At 45.0% G+C, this 22,429-nt stretch overlaps 1 protein-coding gene across 1 annotated transcript; it reads right to left on the reverse strand.

Annotated features, from left to right (window-relative positions):
- Positions 1-1,949: 1,949 nt before the first annotated feature.
- GCM1 (glial cells missing transcription factor 1) lies at positions 1,950-20,591 on the reverse strand (the record flags this gene model as incomplete). The annotated part of the gene is made up of 5 exons (XM_080699728.1): positions 1,950-2,690; positions 6,323-6,451; positions 7,345-7,457; positions 8,424-8,676; positions 20,517-20,591. 5 exons carry the CDS (start codon positions 20,589-20,591, stop codon positions 1,950-1,952), a joined length of 1,311 nt encoding a protein of 436 aa, XP_080555854.1.
- Positions 20,592-22,429: the final 1,838 nt, after the last annotated feature.

Raw genomic sequence — 22,429 nt, forward strand, 5'->3', positions numbered from 1 at the left:
AAATCAGCTGGAGCCGGGTTTGGTGGTGCACGCTTGTCATTCCAAGATTTGGTAGGCTGAGACAGGAGGATCATGGTTCATGGACAGCCTCAGCTACTTAGGCCTTTTGCAACTCAGTGAAACCCTGTTTCAAAATAAAGAATAAACTGGGCATGTTTGTAATCCCAGAATTTGGGAGGCTGAGACCAGAGGATCTCAGCTTCTTAGTGAGGTACTCCGCAACTTAGTTAGAACCTGTTTCAAAATAAAGAATAAAAAATAGGAGCCAGGCGTGGTAGCGTATGCTTGTAATCCCTGCGCTTGGGAGGCTGAGACAGGAGGATTGCACAGGTATGAAGCCAGCCTCAGCTACTTAGTGAGGCTCTTGGCAACTTAGTGAGACCCTGTTTCCAAATAAAATATAAAAAAATAGGTCTGGGAGTATAGCCCAGAGGTAGAAAGTCTCTGGGTTCCACCCACAGTAGCGCGCGCGCACACACACACACACACACACACACACACACACACACACAGAATAAAACATAGGGCAGGGGGGCAGGGGGTGTAGCTTGAAGGTCGAGTGCCCCTGGATTCCATTCGCAGACCCAAAGGGAAAAAAATAAAAGAACATTGGGCTTGGAGTTTAGCTCAAAAGTAGAATGCCTCTGGGTTCTGGGTTCAATCCCCAGAATCCCACACTCACACACACACACACACAACTTGTTTATTGCATGGCCCTTTTCAGATTTTATGTCTAGGTTCACCCTTATTATAAAGTACTTAACCAAAGAAGAGGAAATGGCAGTCTAATATGGCTAGCACCCTTGGCCATATTGATTATGCAAAGACTTTTTTCCCCTTTTGGTGCTGAGGATTGACTGAACCCAGGGCCTCGTGCATGCTAAGCACACACTCCATCACTGAGACGCGCCCTCAGCCTCCACACAGACGTCTAAGCAAGCATTTCTCCCATTTATAAACCAGGCATCAAGTTAGGTGCCACAGAGAATAAAGATAAATGGCACAAAAATCTAAACCCTGTGGAAGGGGAAGCTGAGGAGGAGGAGGAGGAGGAGGAGGAGGAGGAGGAGGAGGAGGAGGAGGAGGAAAAGAATGAAGGAGACCACTGGAATTCTCTTCATGTGTCTGTTTAATTTTGCTTGTCCTATCTTTATGAAATAAGTTTAGGTCATACTTCTTGAAAAACCATAGAAATCAACCAGAAGACGCATAGTTTAAAAATGAATCCCATCACTAGACAATTTATTAAATATGCCAGTGGTGGAATGTGCAGGCCCCCACACCTCAGCAGCTCGGCCACCCTCTATTTCCAGGTTTCTTCATTTGCAGTTCCAAGAAGGCGCGGATGAGCTCCCAAGTGGGTGGGTCTTCAGGTCTGTGGTCCATTTGACATGTGTCAACGACAGGGAAAACCCAACAGATAATGAAAGCCAGAGAGAGAGAGAGAGAGGAGAGAGGAGAGAGGAGAGAGGAGAGAGGAGAGAGGAGAGAAAGAGAGAGAGGGAGGGAGAGAGGGAGAGAGAGAGAGAGAGAGAGAGAGAGAGAAGGAAGGAGGGAGGGAGGGAGAGAGAAAGAAGGAGGGAGGGAGGGAGGGAGAGAGAGAGAAGGAAGAAGGGAGGGAGAGAGAGAAAAGGAGGGAGGAAGGGAGAGAGAAAGAGAGAGAGAAGGAAGGAAGGAGGAGGGAGGGAGGGAGGGAGGGAGAGAGAGAGAGAGAGAGAGAAGAGAGAGAGAGAGAGAGAGAGAGAGAGAGAAAGGAGCAAGAGAGGAGCAGGCATTCGCACAATAGATTGGACACATTTCCATTTATTACTAAGAATAAAAATATCCGGGTGGAAGAGGGGGAAAATTACTTGCCCAGAAAAAAAAAAGTCCTGCCTACGTGTCCATATTCCCACTTGTCTGTGGTTATGTATAGCTTTTTTTTTTGGAAGGGGGTTGAAAGATTGAAGTCATCTTAGAGGACAGAGGTTCAGAAACATTTCGTTGTTGCAGTGATCTAGACCCAAGCACGTCACTTCTTCATTCAGATCCCACTTGCCACTCTTGCCGGGCAGCGCATAAGGCTGGTGGGGATGGGAGGCGTAGGTGAGCAGAAAGGGGTCTTCCTGGGGGGAGTGGTACGCAAAGGAGGGGACATAGCTGTTGAAATCCATGGGCACTTTCTCCTCGCGGAGATCACCTCCCGCACTTGGCCACAGTGTGTGGCAGCTGGCTCTGGGTGCAGGTGGTTCCCTTGGGATCTGCTGGGGAAAGGACTCCAAAGAGTTCTGGGAAGGGAAGAAGTCATAAGGCCAGCTAGTCAGAGGAAAAGGGTGATTGGGACAATAGCCGTCGTTCAGAGGACTTCTCCCCAGGGCAGCATTTTTATTCCACGTTTGGAGATTGTCGTAATCCGAGTAGACGCCAGCGGGAGAAGGCTGGAGCAAGTCTCCGCCGCTGTAGAGCCTGCCGCTGGACAGTTTGCACTTCTCATAGAGTTTAGTGGAGTCTAAGGTGGAAGTCAGGTCTGCTGGATCCATGGTTCCCCCCGAAACATAGCTCTTGGAAAAGGAGAAGCAATCATTCAGCGGATTCTGCGGCGGCGTGTTAGCTATTAAATGTCCACTGTAACTACCAGGCAACTGGACGCCTTCCTGGAATGACCAAGTTAAAGGTAAACTTCCCTGACTTTGGGTTCCACCTGGAAGAGACTGGGAAGGAAAGTGAAATGCTCGTGTTAATAAGTGAAGCAAATCCACACAACTCTGTACAATAAGTGTTCATCAGACTGTCCTCATTCCTTGCACATTTCAAGCGCATGCACGCGCATGTGTGTACACACACACACACACACACACACACACACACACACACTCCATTCCCACCACTTGAGACCCCAGAGAAGTAAAGGCTGCTCCAATTCCACTTCAAAGCTGTCCAATCACTAAGGGCCAAATTTCCACTTCAGATCTCACTAGGATGCATGCTTACAATGCACTAGTAAAAGAATAAAATAAATAAATAAAAATAGAGAGGTTGTACATTAGAAAAAAAAAAAAAGCTGAGCGTGGTGGCACAGGTCCATAATCCCAATACTTGGGAGGCCGAGACAGGAGGATCGCTTGGGAGGCTGACACAGGAGGATCGCAGGTTTGAGGACAGCCGCGGCAAGTAGTGAGACTCATTAACCTAGTGAGACTGTTTCCAAATAAGAAATAAGCAGTCTGGGGGTGTAGCTCCAAGGTAGGATGCCTCTGGGTTCAATTGCCAATACCATACACATACCCCCCCAAAGCCTACAAAAACAAATTACCCTTCACTCTGGACACATAGGTCATGCCTAAGGTGTTCCACACTCAGTCTGGGTGTGGTGGTGCATGCTATAATCCCAGTACCTGGAAGGCTGAGACAGGAGGATTGCAGGTTCAAGGCCAGCCTCAGCAATTTAGCATGTCTTTCAGCAGCTTACCTGTTTCAAAATAAGACATAAATAGGGCTGGGGGTATAGCTCAGAGGTAGAATACTCCTGGGTTCAACCCTCAGAAACACACACACACACACACACACACACACACACACACACACACACAGTTTCATACTCAAACATAAATCTAATATCTTAAATATCCTAACATGATCCTAAGTGCCATTTTGAGAAACTTATAAGAACCTATTTAAGAAAAATCAAACTGCTTTTTCCTACCCTCTCTCCTCATGTTCCCTCCCTTTCTCTGCTTTTCTGTTTTTTGGTGCTGGGTAGTCACTGTATTTTTAGAAATGGAGAAAGTATACTGTTTCTCAGTTAATCATAGGAAAAGAATCTGGTTGAGAATTAAGTTCTGAGTCGGGCACGCGCTTGTAATCCCAGCATTCGGGAGGCTGAGACCGGAGGATCGCGGTTCGCGGACTGCCTCAGCTACTTAGTGAGGCCCTCTGCAACTCAGTGAGAGCCTGTTTCAAAATAAAGAATAAAAAATAGGGCAGGGGGTGCAGCTCGGAGATCAAATGCCCCTGGGTTCCATCCCCAGACCCACAATAAATAAATAAATAAATAAATAAATAAATAAATAAATAAATATCAAGTTCTGCTCTTATTTATGTATGGCTATCAGAAAATAAGAGGATAATTTTAGAGGGAGGAGGAAAGGGCTGTGACTAAGGAGAACTGGGATGAACTTCCTGGATGTGTTCCGTGGCTGGGGCAAAGGATGAGGGACCAGCCACTTGAGTTTGAGAGCTCATATGTCTTTACAAATAGACTCAAATTTAAATTCGTTCCATGCAAGGTACATATAGAGACTCGAGGAATGAACCAGCCCAATTTTAGTTCTTCTAGAAATAAATACAGACGCCAGGTATGGTGGTGCACACCTGTAACCCCAGTACTTAGGAGGCTGAGACAGGAGCATCACCAGTTCAAGACTAGCCTCAGTAACTTAGAACCTCAGCAACTTAGTAAGACCCTGTTTCAAAATAAAAAATAAAAAGGGCTAGAGGTGTAGCTTGGAGATCGAATGCCCCCTGGGTTTAATCCCCAGCACAAAAAGAAAGGGAGGGAGGGAGAAAGGAAGGGAGGGAGGGAGAGAGAGAGAGAGAGAGAGAGAGAGAGAGAGAGAGAGAGAGGAGAGGAGAGGAGAGGAGAGGAGAGGAGAGGAGAGGAGAGGAGAGGAGAGGAGAGGAGAGGAGAGGAGAGAAGAGATGGGAAGCAACAGTATAAAAAGGTGGGAATTAGCTGGGCTTGGTGGCATACACTGGTAATCCTAGTACTCAGGAGGCTGAGACAAGAGGATCGTAGGTTCAAGGACAGCCTCAGGAACACAGCAAGGCCCTCTGTAGCTTAGTGAGATTCTATTTCAAAATAAAATAGGGTTGGGGTTGTAGTTCAGAGGCAGAATGTCCCTGGGTTCAACTCCTAGTAACACACACACACACACACACACACACACACACACACACACACACATCTGTCTATCTCTCTAATCTATGAATGACTGCCACTATTGGACAGACAAATCCACAAACCGATGGCATGAGGCCATAAAGCAGTGGACTTCACATCACAGTTTGTCCATAGGGAGCAGACACCCCAACCTTCCACCACCATCCTGGGGTGACTGTCACTGTCAGAAACTTTCATTTTATTGGCAAATAAGCTAAGCAATCTATTTGGGGATATATATAGAGAGAGGGAGGGAGGGTAATATTTTGTGAAGGTTGTCCAATTATTATTATTGTTTGCAGTACTAGGGATCAAAACAAGGGGCATTCCACCTCCAACTTACACCCCCAGCTCTATTTTTTATTCTTTATTTTTGAAACAGGGTCTCACTAAGTTGCATAGAGCCTCGTTAAGTAGCTGAGGCCGGCCGCGAACATCCTCTGTTCTCAGCCTCTCAAGCACTGGGATTAAAAGTGGGGGCCACCACGCCCGGCTTCAATTAATTTTAGAACCAGAATGTAGAGTGCCAAATATAGGTTAAGTACTAATTCAGGACTCTCTTCTTTTTTCATTGTATTAGGGAAGATGATCGCACACTTACATGGAATTTAGAGTTGAGAGTATGCTACACAGGTGGTAGAAATGAAGAGTAAATCTCAGCGCCAGTTTCTTTGATGGATGCTTCTATCTAGATGAACCTGACACTATAGGATTTTTTTTTTTTTTTTTTTTTTTTTTTTTGCTACTGGGGATGGAACCCAAGGGCATTGTACCTCCGAGGTACACCCCCAGCCCTATTTTATAGTTTATTTATTTATTTATTTATTTTTGAGGGTCTGGGGATGGAACCCAGGGGCATTCGACCTCCGAACTACACCCCCCTGCCCTATTTCTTATTCTTTATTTTATTATTATTATTAATTAATTAATTAATTATTTTTTTTTTGGTGGTACTGGGGATGGAACCTTTCTACCTCCCAGCTACACTCCCAGACCTCCTAATATATATATATATATATATATATATATATATATATATATATATATATTTTTTTTTTTTTTTTTTTTTTTTTTTTTTAATTAGGAAACAGGGCCTCTTAAGCCAGCAAGGCTAAGCTTCGACATGTTCTCCTGTCTCTGCCTCTCAAGCGTGGGGATTACAAGCTTAAGCCACCACGCCCGGCTTATTCTTTATTTTTGACACAGGGCCTCACTGAGTTGCGAAGGGCCTCGCTAAGGAGCTGAGGCTGTCCACGAACCGCGATCCTCCTGTATAAGCCTCCTGAAAGCTGGGATTGCAAGCGTGATCTTTATTAGTCGGTAAAGGACTGAGGAACTATCCTGCACCCAGGGCAGGGATGCCTGGGGGGGTCTGTGTGCTCTGCGCATGCGTGCTGGCGTTACCTTCAGCTCCAAGCTCCCTTTCAGCTTCAAGGAGATGGAGGCAGACGTTGCGTGCACCTTCTTCATAGCTCTTCTGGCCTCCGCTTCTAACTTGGTTTCTGGCTTGGGATGGTCGTGCTCTCCCTTAGACTAAAGGGGGACGAGAGAAAAAGGAAATAAGTAACTGGGTTGGACTTCATGGTGTGTGAGCTTCCACTCTAAGGGCCACCGCGTGACTAGGTGGCAGTGTCGCTGCCCAGGGCAGCAGGATTGGAAAAACCTTTGCAGTTGCTCCACCACTCGGCGGACACTAGTTTTAAGGCCCCTTCTGTCCACTTCCTATGGAGCCTGTAGGATGTTAATAAACACTGCACACCGGCTCACTTCAACCTCCGCACCGCCTGAGGGCATGGGGAGATGGTGGTCTCTGGGTCAGCTCCCTTATTAGGGGCTCCCTGGAGCCGGCCAAGCTGAGAGCCCATCGTGAGACATTCAGAAAGTCGGTGAGTGGATTGTTAACAACGGCTGGCAGCTTGAAAATTGACCACAGAGGGGAAGAGGTGTATCACAGCAACTGGCCAACGCTCCAAACAGGGCGTTTTCTTTTGAACTTGGGCAATCTGTTCTGAGTCCGTTCTTTGCCACACTTTTTACCACTGCCCCTATAGTGCTTCTTACAGGCTTCAGAGAAAACTGGGGTTTCAGAAAAAAAAAAATAATAATGTCTTCAGGCCTCCAGAGAGAGTGGAAAAGGCTTTCATACTCGGGTCTGTGGAAGGCGACAGCTGGCGGCAGAGCACCTGGCCAGCCTGTGCGGGCAGGTGACCACGTCTCTGCCCAGCAGCAGGGGACCGCCAGGCCCTCCCCAGGGCTTCTGCCGAGGTGTGGGCTGCAGGCGCCGGCCCTCCTCAAGGGGGGCCAGCCCTCAGGGTTAGTGAGGACCGCGTTCCCCTGGGTATCTCTACCCTCCGATGAAACTTCTCTGCAAGGAACTCTGCCAACACTGGTCAATGAGGGAGAAACGGATTCACGAAATGTCCAACCTGGAAGAAGATGAAGCGCCCGTCGTGCCTCCAGAAGTTGGTGACCGGGAAGCCGCCATGGCCGCGGCAAGGGACCAGCCTCAGGGGCCCGTTGCAGTTGGGACAGCGCTTCCCTAGTGGAGAGCAGAAAGAGTGAGCAGACCTGGCCGGGCCGCCTGGTCCCCTCAGTCTGTGGCGCCTTCTGGTGTTAGCCTCCACTATGGGATGGCAGAGAAGGAGCCTGGGCCCGGTTTTCGGGACTTCTGTCCACTGAGTATCAGCCCTGACCAAGGGAGGCCCAGACTGGCCTCACACGTAAAGCAGCTCCCTGCCAAACGGGTGGTTTAAGGTCAAAGAAGAGCTCTTAGAGCAGAAAAGAAAATCCCTTCCTATTGAAAGTCTTTGAAGAAAAAGTCGTCCTCTAATCAGATCTAGTCAAGGGGCAAAGCCACTCAGTTTCACTAAGGTGTAAATGACTGGTAAAAGTTTCAGCCTGAGAGCAAATCCTGAAGGCAAATTTGAAAGAAAGAACAGGAAGTAACTGGAGGTGTGAATTGGGCCCGGGCACAGAGAACACCAAGTGTATCTATTTCACAATCCAGTGAGCAGAGGGAAGAGAAGACGAAAAGAACAAATAAGTCTTCCAGCAAATAAGTCTGTCCAGAGTGTACAGGAGAGAATGGAGTCTGGCTTCAGCTGGAGCCCGGCGCTGCCTGCAGATGGGTGTGCCCAGGCTACCCGTGTGCGGGGCTCAGTTCAGACACGTCCACGGGGGACGCTGATCTGCTAGACTTTATGCGAGTCGCAGATGAATTCATTTTAGTCACCCACGCGACGCAGCTGCCTTTGGAGGGGGCCTGGAGTCAGGTGTCTAACCTAAGTGGGCGGCGCATGGGGTGGGAGCTGGGCGCCTATGGGTCTGCGAGACCGAAGCTTGGCTGCCCCTCGCCTCTTAGCATGCGCTGTCAGATCATCCCGCTCCCCACTGCACCGGGTGCAAAGGTTGGGTAGGACGAGGCGCGCCCCAGGACATGCTGGGACCCACTGGCGGCTCTGGATTGACACCAGCTTTCCCTCCGGGGCCACCGGGGCCCACTTACTCTGTTGCTTCTGCCGGGCCTTGTCACAGATGGCCGGTCTCAGGTAGACCTTGCGGCCCTGCTCGGTGGAGCAGTCGAGGCCGCACACCACCACGCCCAGGCAGGACTTCTTGAGGATGCGGGAGTTGTGGTTGTTGGTGTTGCGCATGGCCCAGCTGCTCAGGTGCCGCTGCGCGCTCCGGTCCTCGGCGCTGTAGATGCGCTTCACGTAGGAATCCGGCCACTCCTGGAACCAGTCGGTCTTTTTCACGTTCTGACGGGAGCGCAAAGAGGACGTTTGTAGTTGAAGCCGGGTAACCCAACCGTCCCTCACTGTGAATGGCCTCCAACAGACCCTGGGCAAACCTGGCCTCGATTTAAATTCCGACAAGGGCATCTGCGATCACTGCCCAAAGACCAGGAGTCACTGGACTCGGAATCCAGCCCCTCGAGTTCCAGCTCACCAATGCTCCTGCAGGCCTTGTTCATCAGTTACCTTAGCCAGGGGTGGTGGAGCACGCTGGTAATTCTAGTACTTGGGAGGCTGACACAGGACGATCACAGCCTCGGCTACTTAGTGAGGGCTTTCGTGACTTAATGAAACCCCGGTTCAAAATAAAAATAAAAAATAAGGGCCGGGCGTGGTGGCGCACGCTTGTAATCGCAGCATTCGGGAGGTTGAGACCTGAGGATCACAGTTCGCGGACAGCCTCAGCTACTTAGCGAGGCCCTCTGCAACTCAGTGAGACTCGTTTCAAAATAAAGAATAAAAAACAGGGCAAGGGGTGTGGCTTGGAGGTCGAATGCCCCTGGGTTCCATCCCCAGACCCGCAAAAAAAAAAGAACAAAAATTAGGGCAGGGATACCTTCTGATATAGCATTTGGAAATATTTTATCCCATTCTATCAGTAACTTTTAATTCTGTTTACATTGTCTTTGGTTGTACAATATTTTTCTATTTTTTTATGAAGTTTGTTTATTCTTTTGTTGCCTGTGCCTTTGGAATCATATCCAAGAAATCACTGCCAATTTCAATGTTGTGAAGTTTTATGACCCAGTTTCTCTTCTAAAAGTTTATAGTCTTAAGATTTACATTTAGGACTTTTATCTGTTTTGAGTTAATATTTGTGTATGGTGTTAGGTAAGGGTCCAATTTTATTCTTTTTCATGTAATTATTATTTTTCAACAATATTTAGTGAAAAGATTATTATTTCTTTCAACAAATGTTCTTGGAAACCTTGTCAAAAATAACTTGACCATATATGGAAGAATTTTATTTCTAGGCTTTTTATTTTACTCCACTGGTTTATATTTCTGCCTTTATTGCAGTACTACACTGTTTCAATTATTGTAGCTCTATAAGGTTTGATATTAGAAAATGTACATCTTCTAGCTGTGTTCTTTTTGGAGATTGTTTGGGTTTTTAGAGTTCATATTTCATGTTAGGATAGATTTTTTTCTGAAATAAAATAAATAAATGTAAAAAAAAAGACTAAAAAAAAATAGGGCAGGGAATGTAGCTTGGAGGTCAAATGCCCCTGGGTTCCATCTCCAGACCCGCAAAAATAAATAAATAAATAATAAATAGGGCTGAGGGTGTAGCTTAGCAGTAGAATGGCCTTGGGGTCAATACCCTGTACTGCAAAAAAAAAAAAATTTAATAAGAATTAGGACCCTTTTTCATGCAGGAGTTTTGAGGTTGAAGCAATATCACTGTGCTCTTTCACAATAATTATAGAAGATTTGAACGGAGAGATAAGGTCTCAGGACGCACTGTGGTGACCTTATTGGAAATCCTACAGGTTTAGGCAAAGTCGCTGGAGATAAGCAATGGGGTGACTGGACAGTCCTGCTTCAAAGGGTCTGGAGAGCCACTGCCTCCCCCGTGGAGATCCTCGCCTTCTCCTCCACCCCCATATCCGGGTGCCTCCACCAGGGCAGAGACGCCATTGCCGGTGTGAGAACAGCAAACTAAGTACTCCTGGGAAAGGTGGGAGATGAGGGAGCTGATGTCCACGGGGTCTAGAGCTTTAGTTTTGCAAGATGAAAAAGTTCTAGAAATCGGGTTGCATGGTAATGTAGCCACCACTGCCCAGATCTGTCGAATGTAGATTTAATTAATGTACACTTAAAAATGGTTACGCCGAGCCTGATGGTGCATACCTGTAATCCTACTGCTTAGGAGGCTGAGTCAGGAGGATCACAGGTTCGAGGTCACCTTCAGCAGTTTAGTTTCAAAATAAAAAATAAAAAGGGCTGCAGGTAGAAATCCCCCCTGGGTTCAATCCCCAATACCACACACACAAAAAAAGGTTGAGATGGTAAATTTTATGTTGTATGTCGACAACATTAATAAGAGAAGGTCAGCGGCACCGTCCTTAAAGTTATTTTGTTTTCTGTGCTTCTGTTGCTTCATCTATAAGACAGAGATGATTAACTCCTCTCCCTCAAGATTTGTTCTAAGGTCTAAATACGATAGTAAAAACAGCCACCTGCCATTCTGTCAATATAAATGTTATGGGCTGAGGATGTAACTCATATCCCCAGCTCTGCACTGGCCACAGATGTGCATTTGACAGATCCTACAAGGCTCTCAGAATGAGAATCATCAGCTGCTCTCAGCAATCAGACTGACAGAGACCTCCTATGCTTAAAGAATACCTATCACCTAGAAGATTCCAGAAGGCCAGAGTAGAAAATTCCAGAAGAAGAGGGTGGAGTGCTTTTCCTTTACTTCCCAACAAGAAATCAGAGCTCAGAGTATGAAAAAATAAAGATAAGAAGTGTGAGAAGAAAATAATGCAAATATCATTATGAGAATGGACGGGCATTTACCGAGTGAGACTTCAAGTTGAGAACATGCCTAGGGACATGAAGGATCCCCAGGAGAGACGGGGGCGGGTATAAACCAGAGGAGCAGGCTGCCTGGAGACGCAGCCCTGACCAAGCAGGCAGCTCCACAGCTTCCCAGGGGAAGGGCCGCCTGCCCGGTCTCTGCTGGTCTAGGTCCCCCCTCTTTCCCAGTTCCCTGGCAGTTCTGAGCTTGACGAGATTCCGCGCCTGCACCCCCACCTGGATGATAGTGATTTCTGAAAGCCTTTCCAAATTAAGGCATTGCAGAAGTAACACTTAAAAAGAAAGGATAATCATTTCTTAATCTTGTTTAGCAAATCCCCATAGAATATTTTCTTCTTTTAAGGCCCTTTGTTTATTTTAATTTCTAACTTTTCATGAGTAACGCTTTGTTTTTCTTCTTGGTTAAGAAGTTTATAATTGAAAGGAAATAGCCGGGCGTGGTGGCACAGGCTTGTAATCCCAGCATTTGGGAGGCTGAGACAGGAGGATCACAGTTTGCGGACAGCCTCGGCTACTTAATGAGGCCCTTTGCAATTCAGTGAGACTCTGTTTCAAAATAAAGAATAAAAAATAGGGCTGGGGGTGTAGCTCGGAGGTAGAATGACGCTGGGTTCCATCCCCAGTACTGCAAATAAATAAATAAATAAATAAATAAATAAATAAATAAATAAATAAAAAAAATTGAAAGGAATTATTGCCGGGCGTGGTGGCTCACGCTTGTAATCCCCGCGCTTGGGAGGCTGAGACAGGAGGATCACACGGGTTTGAAGCCAGCCTCAGCTACTTAGTGAGGCTTTCAGCAACTTAGTGAGACCCTGTTTCCAAATAAAATATTAAAAAAAGTTATGGGAGTACAGCCCGGAGATAGAAAGCCTCTGGGTTCCACCCCTAGTACCACCAAGAAAAAAAAAAAAAAGGAATTATTCCTGAGGTTTCCAACATGTAAATGTAACTAATTTTTATTTTGTATTCTCATGAATAAATCCTTGTGAGTTTAATTGACATTTCTATGGCTTCTCTGTAATTTTTTTACTAGGAGATTTAATCTTCTAACTCATTCCACACCTTTGAAGCTCTGTGCAGTCCCAGAACATTCTTTATAATCCTTCATTCTAGTTTAATTTATCACTTGATGTTTTAGTAACAGAGTATCATAAGAACTAGATAGTACTATTTTGGGGTGGGGAATACTGGGGGTTGAACTCCGGGCACTCTACTTCTGAGCTACATCCCCAGGCCTGTTTTATTTATTTACCTATTCATTCATTTATTTGTTTTTGGTACTAGGGATTGAACCCAGTTCTACCTTCAAGCTACACACTCAACCCTTTTTACTTTTTGTGTGTGTGTGTGGGTCTGGGGATGGAACCCAGGGTATTCAACCTCTGAGCTACACCCCCCTGCCCTATTTTTTATTCTTTATTTTTTAATTTTAATTTTTATTTTTTGGTGGTACTGGGGTTCCTGGAAGCCCTTCTACCTCCGGGCTACACTCCCAGACCTATTTTTACATTTTTATTTGGAAACAGGGTTTCCTAAGCCAGCGCGCGCGGCTGGCTTCGAACCTGCGCGATCCTCCTGTCTCTGCCTCCCAAGCACGGGGATTACAAGCGTGCGCTACCACGCCCGGCTTATTCTTTATTTTGAAATACCGTCTCACTAAGTTGCAGAGGGCCTCACTAAATAGCTGAGGTTGTCTGTGAACGGCGATCCTCCCCTCTCAGCCTCCCGAATGCTGGGATTACAAGCTTACAAGCGTGCGCCACCATGCCCGGCTACTTTTTGTTATAAAATTGGGTCTTTCTAAATTGCAGAGGCTGTCCTTGAACCTGTGATCTTCCTGTTTCAGCCTCCCAAGTACTAGGTATATAGGCCTGTGCCTCCACACTCGGCTTTACTTTTTATTTTGAAACAAGGTCTCACTAAAGTAGCTGGAATTATAGGCTTGTGCGACTGCACTTGGTAAAGAATTAGATATTACTATTATATAAGACTAACAAATTTAAATCAAATTCTGAAATAAGATATCAAAAATATCTACATTTGCCGGGCGTGGTGGCACACGCTTGCAATCCCCGCGCTTGGGAGGCTGAGACAGGAGGATTGCACGGGTTCAAAGCCAGCCTCAGCTACTTAGTGAGGCTCTCAGCAACTTAGTGAGACCCTGTTTCCAAATAAAATATAAAATAGGTCTGGGAGTATAGCCCAGAGGTAGAAAGCCTCTGGGTTCCACCCCCAGTACCACTAAAAAAAAAAAAAAAAAAAAAAAAAAATCTACATTATGTTGTTATATTAAAATTGATCCAGGCTGGGTGCATGGTTTGAGGCTAGCCCTCAGCAATTTAGGGAGACCTTGATTTAAAATAAAAAATTTAAGCCAGTTAATGGTAGCACAAGTTTGTAATCCCAGTACTTGAGAGGGTGAGTTAGGAGGATTGCAGGTTCCACGATAACCTCAGCAAGGAGTACGACTCTCATACCCTAGCAAGACCCTATTTCAAAATAAAAATAAAAAATAGGGCTAGGAGTGTAGCTTGGAGGTAGAATGTCCCTGAGCTCAACCCCTAGTACCCCTCCACTAAATAAATATATAAATAAATGAATAAAATTAAAAGAGCTAGGGGTGTAGCTTAGAGGTGAAATTCCCCTGGATTTAATTTTCAGAACAAAGGGGGATTTTTTTTTTTTTTTTCTATTCAGGCTTGTTGGCATAGGCCTGTAATCCCAGCTACTTGGGATGCTGAGGTAGAAGGATCACAAGTTTGAGACCAACCTGGGCATCTTAGTGAGAGTCCTGGATTCTAACCCAGTAGTGCCAGAAAAAGAAAAAAAAAAAAAAAAAGAGAAAAAGAAGAAAAAAAAAAGCTAGTATTTATAGAGTACTCATATCAGGTGTTTATCTGCCAGGTTTTCTTAAATTATATGAATTGTTTGTTAATTCCTTATAATTATAAATGTTCCCAAATAGAACAGGGATGGAAAACTGAAATACCTTTTAGCAAATCAGATAGAGGGGAAAAATGAGATGTTACTTATGAAAACCAAAAGAATTGCAGCCAGCATTTGACCTCCACACGGCTTTCCAGGAGCTTATCTCTCCTGGGCCGACTGGAAATCAAACTCCAAATGTCATCCAGGTGAGAAATTCACCTCAACAAAATGCTTCTGAGCAGCCCAAGACTAACTCCTTAGGCCAGTGCTGCTATTTCCTACTTGAGATAAGGGATCGGGATGCAGGAACGAAGTTCCTTATTTGCTCTGAAAAAAACCTAAACGAGGCCAAGTCACTCGGCTTTTCCATCGTCCTGCCACCCGCTTCTCTATCTCCACTTTCGTACTCTGCTATCTCCCTTTCCTATGCTACCACCAAGGCAAGGCACCTGCAGCGCCCCCAGCGCCCCAGAAACACAGCATGGCCACGGAATTCTGGCCCCAGTGGCAGGAGCCCCAACACTTGCGGGGTCCTATGTAGGCAGAGCTGTGCCAGCGAAGTTCAAATGACTTAAAAACCACAGGGCAAAGAGAGAGAGCGGAGCCATGGGTGTTCCCGCCAGACCCAAAACTATGTGACCCGATCGGGCAGCCAGATAATAATTGACAAGGACCCAGAACCTGGTTTACTAGTGCAGCGCCCTCCCTTTTACTCCAGTCTGTTCCTTCTGATTACGTTCAGTCACATGAATGAACAGAAAGAGTTGAGGCTCCTTTGCTCACAATTTTGGGCTCATCCCCTGCAGAGGCAAAGGAAATTTTGGTGGAACAAACAAAGAATGAACTAATCGGAGCTTTTGGCTTCGTGGTACCTGCCTCTATTTTCTAGTCTAGGAAATATTCTAGTCTGTTATTTTCTCTAGCCCTCCACCCCGAAAAAAGAAAGTATTTAAACTTTGGAATTGGGCTGGGGATGTAGCCCAGCGGTAGATCACTACCCTAGAGCGTGTGAAGCTCTGCCTCTGATCCCAAGAACTGAAAAAAACTTTGAAGTTGTGCGGTTATGGCTCAGTGTGGCTTTGCCATGGGTTTGATCTGAAAACCTCTCAGTGCCTGGGAACAAAATGAGTTGGGGTGTTTTCTTGCTGTGTTGCTTCAGAACAACCCTACTTCCACTTAGAGAAGCTGGCTAACATTAGGAGCAAACTGTATATTCTCCTCTCTGTAAAATGAGTACAATTTAGGAGAAAAGGGGACTTCTTTTGAAAAATTCTCCCCAATTTTCAAAAGAAAGGAAGGAGAAAGAAAAGAAAGAAGAAGAGAGAAGGGTAGAAATTAAATTTTTTACAATGTTCTCCCTAAGTACTATAAGCAGTACTTTTTTTTTTCTTTTTTGCAGGTCTGGGGATGAAACCCAGGGGCATTCTACCTCTGAGCTACATCCCCTGCCTTATTTTTTATTCTTTATTTTGAAACAGGGTCATCTCAGTATGTTACAGAGGGCCCTACTAAATAGCTGAGGCTGTCTGCAAACCGTGATTCTCCTGTCTCAGCCTCCCAAATGCTGGGATTACAAGCATGTGCCACCACGCCTGGCTATTATAAGCAGTATTAATGAGTATTAATGTGAGTGCGACACTCTGGGACTAAGTAACTCACATTTTTTTTTTTTAATATACTGGGGATTGAACCCAGGAGCATTCTACCTCAAAACTATACCCCCAGCCCAATTTTTTTTTTTTCAGGTCCTGGGATGGAACCCAGGGGCATTCAACCTCCGAGCTACACCCCCTGTCCTATTTTTTATTCTTTATTTTGAAACAGGATCTCACTAAGTTGCAGAGGGCCTCACTAAGTAGCTGAAGCTGTCGGCGAACTTGGATCCTCCTGTCTCAGTCTCCTGAATGCTAGAATTACAAGCATGTGCCACCATGCCCGGCTTTTCCCTCAGCCCAATTTTTTAATTTTTATTTTGAAACAGGGATTTGCTAGGTTGATGAGAATCTCACTACCTGCTGAGACTATCCTCAAACCTACTATCCTGTCTCAGCCTCCAAGGTACTGGGATTACAAGCATGTACCACCACACCTGGCTGTAATACCCATTTTTAATGAAAGTCAGAGTAAACCAACACCAGACACTTACTGCATGGACCCCCCCCCCCCCAAAAAAAATGCTATAGCAATTATAACTGAACTTTCAAAATGCCAGGGTAATTTAATGGGACTAGGATGGAAAGGCACAATCGGTATGTTCCACTGGCTGGAATAAAGAGACTTTTATAGATGATGGTTGGAAGTCAAGCACCTGTGCTTGCGGGCTGGATCCCTAATGGTTATATTAAGGAGAAATGGAATAAAAAACAAGTAAAAATGTATATTCATAAAGACATTATACAGCCGAGAGAAGGAAGAAACATACAAAAGAAAATACAGAGAGTTGGGCACAGTGGCACACACCTGCGATGCCAGCTACTCAGAGGCAGAGGCAGGAGGATCATGAGTTCAAGGTCAGCTTGGAAAACTTAGTGAGACCCTGTCTCGAGATTAACCAAAAGGGGAAGGGAATAAAGCTCAGTGGAAGAGCGCTTGCCTAGCTAGCATGTGCAAAGCACTGGAGTCAGTCCACAGTACTGAAAAAAAATTACAGGGGAGGACAGAGCTACTGAGGGCAGGGGGCAGAGCTGGAAGGCTCTGCATCCCTGGATCTTCAGCCTCGCTGAAGGCCTGTGCCCAACTCCCTCAGGTGCAGGATCTAAGAGCCTTCAGACTGTAGTGCCCAACCCTTTCCCTTTCGGTCAAAGCCATCTATAAGGCTCTGCAGAGTGAGGATAAAGTCCCTCTCTCTCTTGCAAGCCCCTCTAGTGTTCCCACTCTGTGCGGGTGCAGGTCATGTTCCAACGGCCCAGCGGGCCATGAACACCTCCATGGGCATTAATACAACCTAATGGTGCTGGTGTGTCTTAGCTTATCACAGATGACTGACATCTTTATAAGGACACTGCTATTCACTACCACCAAAAATCAACCAATAAATCATGAAATATCTGAAGGGTATAAAGGGAAGTGGAGTTTTTAGAACCAGAAGACTAGAAGTTGGATATCTATCAGTAAGTTGTAAGTAAATTATTATTTCCTGGTTAAAACTTAAAACATTCTGGGTGTGGTGACACATGCCTATAATACCAGTATTTGGGAGGTGGAGACAGACGGATTGCAGGTTGAAGGCCAGTCTCAGCAATTTAGCAAGACCTTCAACAACTTACTGAAGCTCCATTTCAAAAATAAAAAAATAAGCCGGGCGTGGTGGTGCATGCTTGTAATCCCAGCATTCGGGAGGCTGAGACCTGGAGGATCACAGTTTGCGGACAGCCTCAGCTACTTAGTGAGGCCCTCTGCAACTCAGTGAGACCCAGTTTCAAAATAAAGAATAAAAAATAGGGCAGGGGGTGTAGCTCAGAGGTCAAATGCCCCTGGGTTCCATCCCCAGACCCGCAAAATAAATAAATAAATAAATAAAAATAAAAAAATAAAAAAATAAAAAAATAAAGCCAGGCATGGTGGCGCACGCTTGTAATCCCCACGCTTCGGAGGCGGAGACAGGAGGATTGCGCAGCCTCGCTAGCTTAAGAGACCCTGTTTTCAAATAAAAATATAAAATAGGTCTGGGAGTGTAGCCCAGAGGTAGAAGGGTTCCATCCCCAGTACCACCAAAAATAAATAAATAAATAAATAAATAAATAAATAAATAAATAGGGCTGGGGTGTAGTTAGGAAATAGAATGCACCTGTGTTCAATCCCCAAAACACAAAAAAACAAAAGCAAATAAAACTTGTAATATGTGAGAAGACAAACAGAAAATAAATTTTTCCACATTGCAAAATGATTCAAACAAGAACATAAAACTATGAAAAATAAAGTAAGCTGTGCACGGTGGCGCACGCTTGTAATCCCAGCATTTGGGAGGCTGAGACCAGAGGATAGTGGTTCGTGGACAGCCTCAGCAACTTAGTGAGGCCCTCTGCAACTCAGTGAGACCCTCTTTCAAAATAAGGAATAAAAAATAGGGCTGGGGGTGTAGTGTGGAGGTCGAATGCCCCTGGATTCCATCCCCAGTACTCAAAAACAAAACAAAAAGAAAATAGGAATTATTTTTAGAGGTATGACAGAGAATGCAATTGAGAAAATCTCTAATAATAGACATCACATTTGTTCCTTTGAAGCACATTTTCTTGCTCAAATAGATGATCTGAGGGACATTAATCTACTGAAGTGATCCATGGAAGAAAGATAAAAAATCAGGACAATCCCTCCTAAGCCAGCCTCCTCTCGGGAGAGCCACGGATGCACAGGATAGCGGTGAAAATCCTGTTTCACTCTGTTGAACTTAGCTGAGCTTTTTCCTTCCTTAACAACACCTTTCATAATTCCTTGTAATTTGTGCTCTACAAAACAGCTTAGAGACTGAGGTGGGAAACGTAAGGGATTACTGTTTTCACTTTACAGAGGAGGCAGCAAAGATTTAAGAAAATCGCCTTGTCCAGAGCCACCAGGTAATGAGCAATAGAGCCTTTCACTCATGAATTCCAGCCGTCATTCGCTGCTTTATACATACGCAGCGCTAGGCATGAGGGTGATGGCTCTAGAATCCTGGACCATTAGAGCCAATAGGTCCAGAAGGGACCACTAGATGCCACCCCCTCGTTCTCAGAAGGGGAAGGGAGCTTCTGAGGAGGTAATGACTCTCGAAGGCTCTGTAGATAGATGCCAAGCAGGAACACAAATCCTGGGCTGCCCCAAGTCCTGAGCTTTCCACAGTGCACCCTCTGCCTCCAGATATGTCCCAAACTCTAATATCAATTGTTCAAGTCCCTGTCCAGGGTCTTTCATTTTCTTCTTAACTGGTTTTTGATGGTTCCAGAGCCAAATGAATGGTGGTGTCTCTGCTTGGAATGTTCTTTTTCCCCTTCCCTAGGATATATAACAAGTTGAAGGGCACTTAGCTATTTCCATGAAAAATCTTGGTGCCTTTTATATATACTGTGAATGATGTTTCCAAAACTGAATGTGCATTTCTGCCATAGGTTCCCGCTTACTGTCCTAGATAGCTGAGAATGCTTTCGTTTTTGGAAAATTCATGTTGGAACACGAGCTTTTATAAGCCCCAAGTCTCCCTCCGGGGAAGAAGTTCTTCTTTGTCAGTGGATCTGATGAATGATACAGATCTTCCGCACCGGAAAAAAAAAATGCATGTTAATACAGAGTGCGGCCCATTATTTCAAGGAATTTTGACTCCACTGAAATCCTGTTCCATAATGTGACATAGCGATGTCTTCTAATGCATTCTGCTAACTTCAACACTTGAATTTTGTGATGCCCAACTTGTATTTGAGGGTTGCAATATGAAATTTGGAATAGGCAGAAATATGGGTCCCTGGGCCAAGAGTAATTAAAATTCAACTTAGTTTCCCCGAAACAGCTACAATAATCTTATTTATGAATTTTTTTGCGGTTTTGGGGATTTAACCCCATAGGATTCTACCTCTGAGCTATACTCCAAGGCCTGTTTTTTTTTTTCTTTACTTTGAAACAGAGTCTCACTGAGTAGCTAAGGCTGGCTGCAAAACTGTGATCCTCATGTCACACTCTCCCTATTACTGGGATTATAAGTGTGCGTGACATCAAGCCCAACTTAAAATAATTTTAATATCAATCAGGAGTAACTGCAAATATAAATCTATGAAGTGAATTATTTGCATGATTTAGCTGTAACTAGCTAGCTTTCTTCCTTTCTTTCTTTCTTTTTGTACTAGGGATCGAACCTAGGGCATTCTACCAGAGTCACGCTCCCAGCCCTTTTTATAAGTTTCATTTTGAAACAGAGTCTGCTAAGTTGCCGAGGGTCTTACCAAGTGGCCGAGGCTGGCCTCGAACCTGTAACCCTCCTCTCTCAGCCCCACATACTGGGATTATAGGCATGTGCCATCATTCCCAGGTTTGCATCAGCTTAATACTTCTCCTCAGTCAGAGTGGGTGCTACTCAGGAGGCTGAGGCAGAAAGAGAATTAGAAGTTCGAGGCCAAGTTTGACTATCTCAGAATTAAATTTCGAAGGGGCTTGGGATGTAGTTCAGTCGTAAACACCTGCCTAGCGTGTGGAAGGCTTTGATTCAATCTCCACTGCAGGGGAGGGGGATTTCTCAGATGTCTAGCTAGAGCTCCGAGGGAGAATTTAAACCCTCACCCATTTCCTACTGAGACCTAGTAGGTTCATGGCGGAGGCCTCGGAGCCCAGGCTGGAGGCAGCGTCCTACGGCTAGTACGTACCTGTGGCATTTTCATATCATTAATATCCCAGTTCAACACCTCTTTGTCTTCAGACTCAAAGTCATCAGGTTCCATGATCAGGTCGGGTGTTCTCTGCTTCTCTCTGTTCTTCTTTGCCTATAATGTACTTGAGAATTTGGCTCTCAGAGTTTTTTAATATAGATGGATCGGTCCACTCAAGCAGCTTAGGCCAGAAGATGGTTTCAGAGGCTAAGAAAAATAAGTAAATAAATAAAAATAATAGTTATACTGACCATTTAAGGGATTAAAGAAAATCAGTGCTTTTGGACAGAAATATCTGTTTCATTGACATCTCTGCAAGTACCAACATATTAATAAAAAAAAAAAAGAAAACCTTAGCTGGGTGTGGTGGTGCACACTTGTAATCCTAGTACTGGGAGGCTGAGACAGGAGGATCGCAGGTTCAAAAATAGCTTCACAACTTCGCAAGGCCCTCAGCAAACTAGTAAAACCCTATTTAAAACAAAAATAAAGAGGGGCTGGGGGTGTAGCTCAGAGGTAGAAGGCCCCAGGGCTCAATCCTCAGTATCACCAAAATAGAAAATCTAGATGCCACTAGCAAGCTTGCAGAAATAAGCTGGACCACTGGGAATGAAAAATATGGAGACCACTGGTTGGCGCTTGGGCTTTGGCTTTCCTCCTCCTCGTTGTGAGATCTAGATCATGAAGGCCTTAGTAAGAACTATTATTGTCTCTAGCCAAGGGCCAGGACCTTCTTCTTCAGAAACATTAGGTGTGGGAAGAATTGGCTTGGACTTGTTTCTGAAGAAATGCCTTCCTAAATAGCTAACGTGGTTGAAGGGACAAGAGGAGAACATTGCGGTTGATTTGGCTAGAAGTATTTTCATTAATCCAAATTGCCACAGGGAGCCAGGTGAGGTGGCTCAACATACCTATAATTCCAAGATTTGGGAAGATGAAACAGGAGGATCACAGGTTCGAGATTAGCCTCAGCAACTTAAAGAAGCTCACCAACCTAGCAGTACCCTATTTGAAAACAAAAATTAAAAGGGCTAAGGGTGTAGCTTAGAAATAGAATGTCCCTGGGTTTAATGCCCAGTGCCATTAAAAACAAACAAATTGCTATAGAGATTAATTCTGGTCTCCTCAATATATTCTGTGCACAATGTATATGTTCAAATACCATCAAGAAATATCCTGTGCTAGCTGGGCACCTTGGCACACGCCTTTAGTTTGAGAGGCTAGGATTTGAGAGGCTGAGACGGGAGAATAACAGGTTTGAGGCCAGCCTCAGCAATTTAGCAAGACCCTCCATAACGTAGCAAAATCCCATTTCAAATAAATAAATAAATAAAAGCTAGATGTGCTTGTAATCCCAATACCTGGGAGGCTGAGACAGAAGGATCGCAGGTTCACAGCCAGCCTCAGCTACTAGTGAGGCCTCTGCAACTTAGTGAGACCCTGTTTCAAAATAAAGAATAAAAAGTTGGACTGGAGTTGTGGCTCAGAGGTAGAATGCCCCTGGGTTCAAGCTCCAGTTCTGCAAAAAGTAAAAATAAAAAATAAATAAAAAGAGCTAGAGGGATAACTTAGAATTAGAATGGCCCTGGGTTCAAATGGTTTTTACTGCGTAAATGATATTCAAAACTGTTTGATCAAACTACATTTCTTCCCTCAAAAGAATTACTGCCTTCATTTGTTTGTATGTGTGTTTATTTAGAACTTTCTTTCTTTCTTTTTTGTGGAACTGGGGGCTGAGCCCAGGGGCATTCTACCTCTGAGCTACACCACCCAGCCCTATTTAACTTTTTTTTTTTTTTTTGAAACAGGGTCTCACGAGGTTGATGAGCATCTTACTACTTGCTGAGGCTGTCCTCAAAACTGCTATCCTCCTGTCTCAGCCTTCCAAGAACTGGGATTACAAGCGTGTG

Source organism: Muscardinus avellanarius, assembly GCF_963383645.1.
Source record: "Muscardinus avellanarius genome assembly, chromosome: 8".
NCBI lineage: Eukaryota > Metazoa > Chordata > Mammalia > Rodentia > Gliridae > Muscardinus > Muscardinus avellanarius.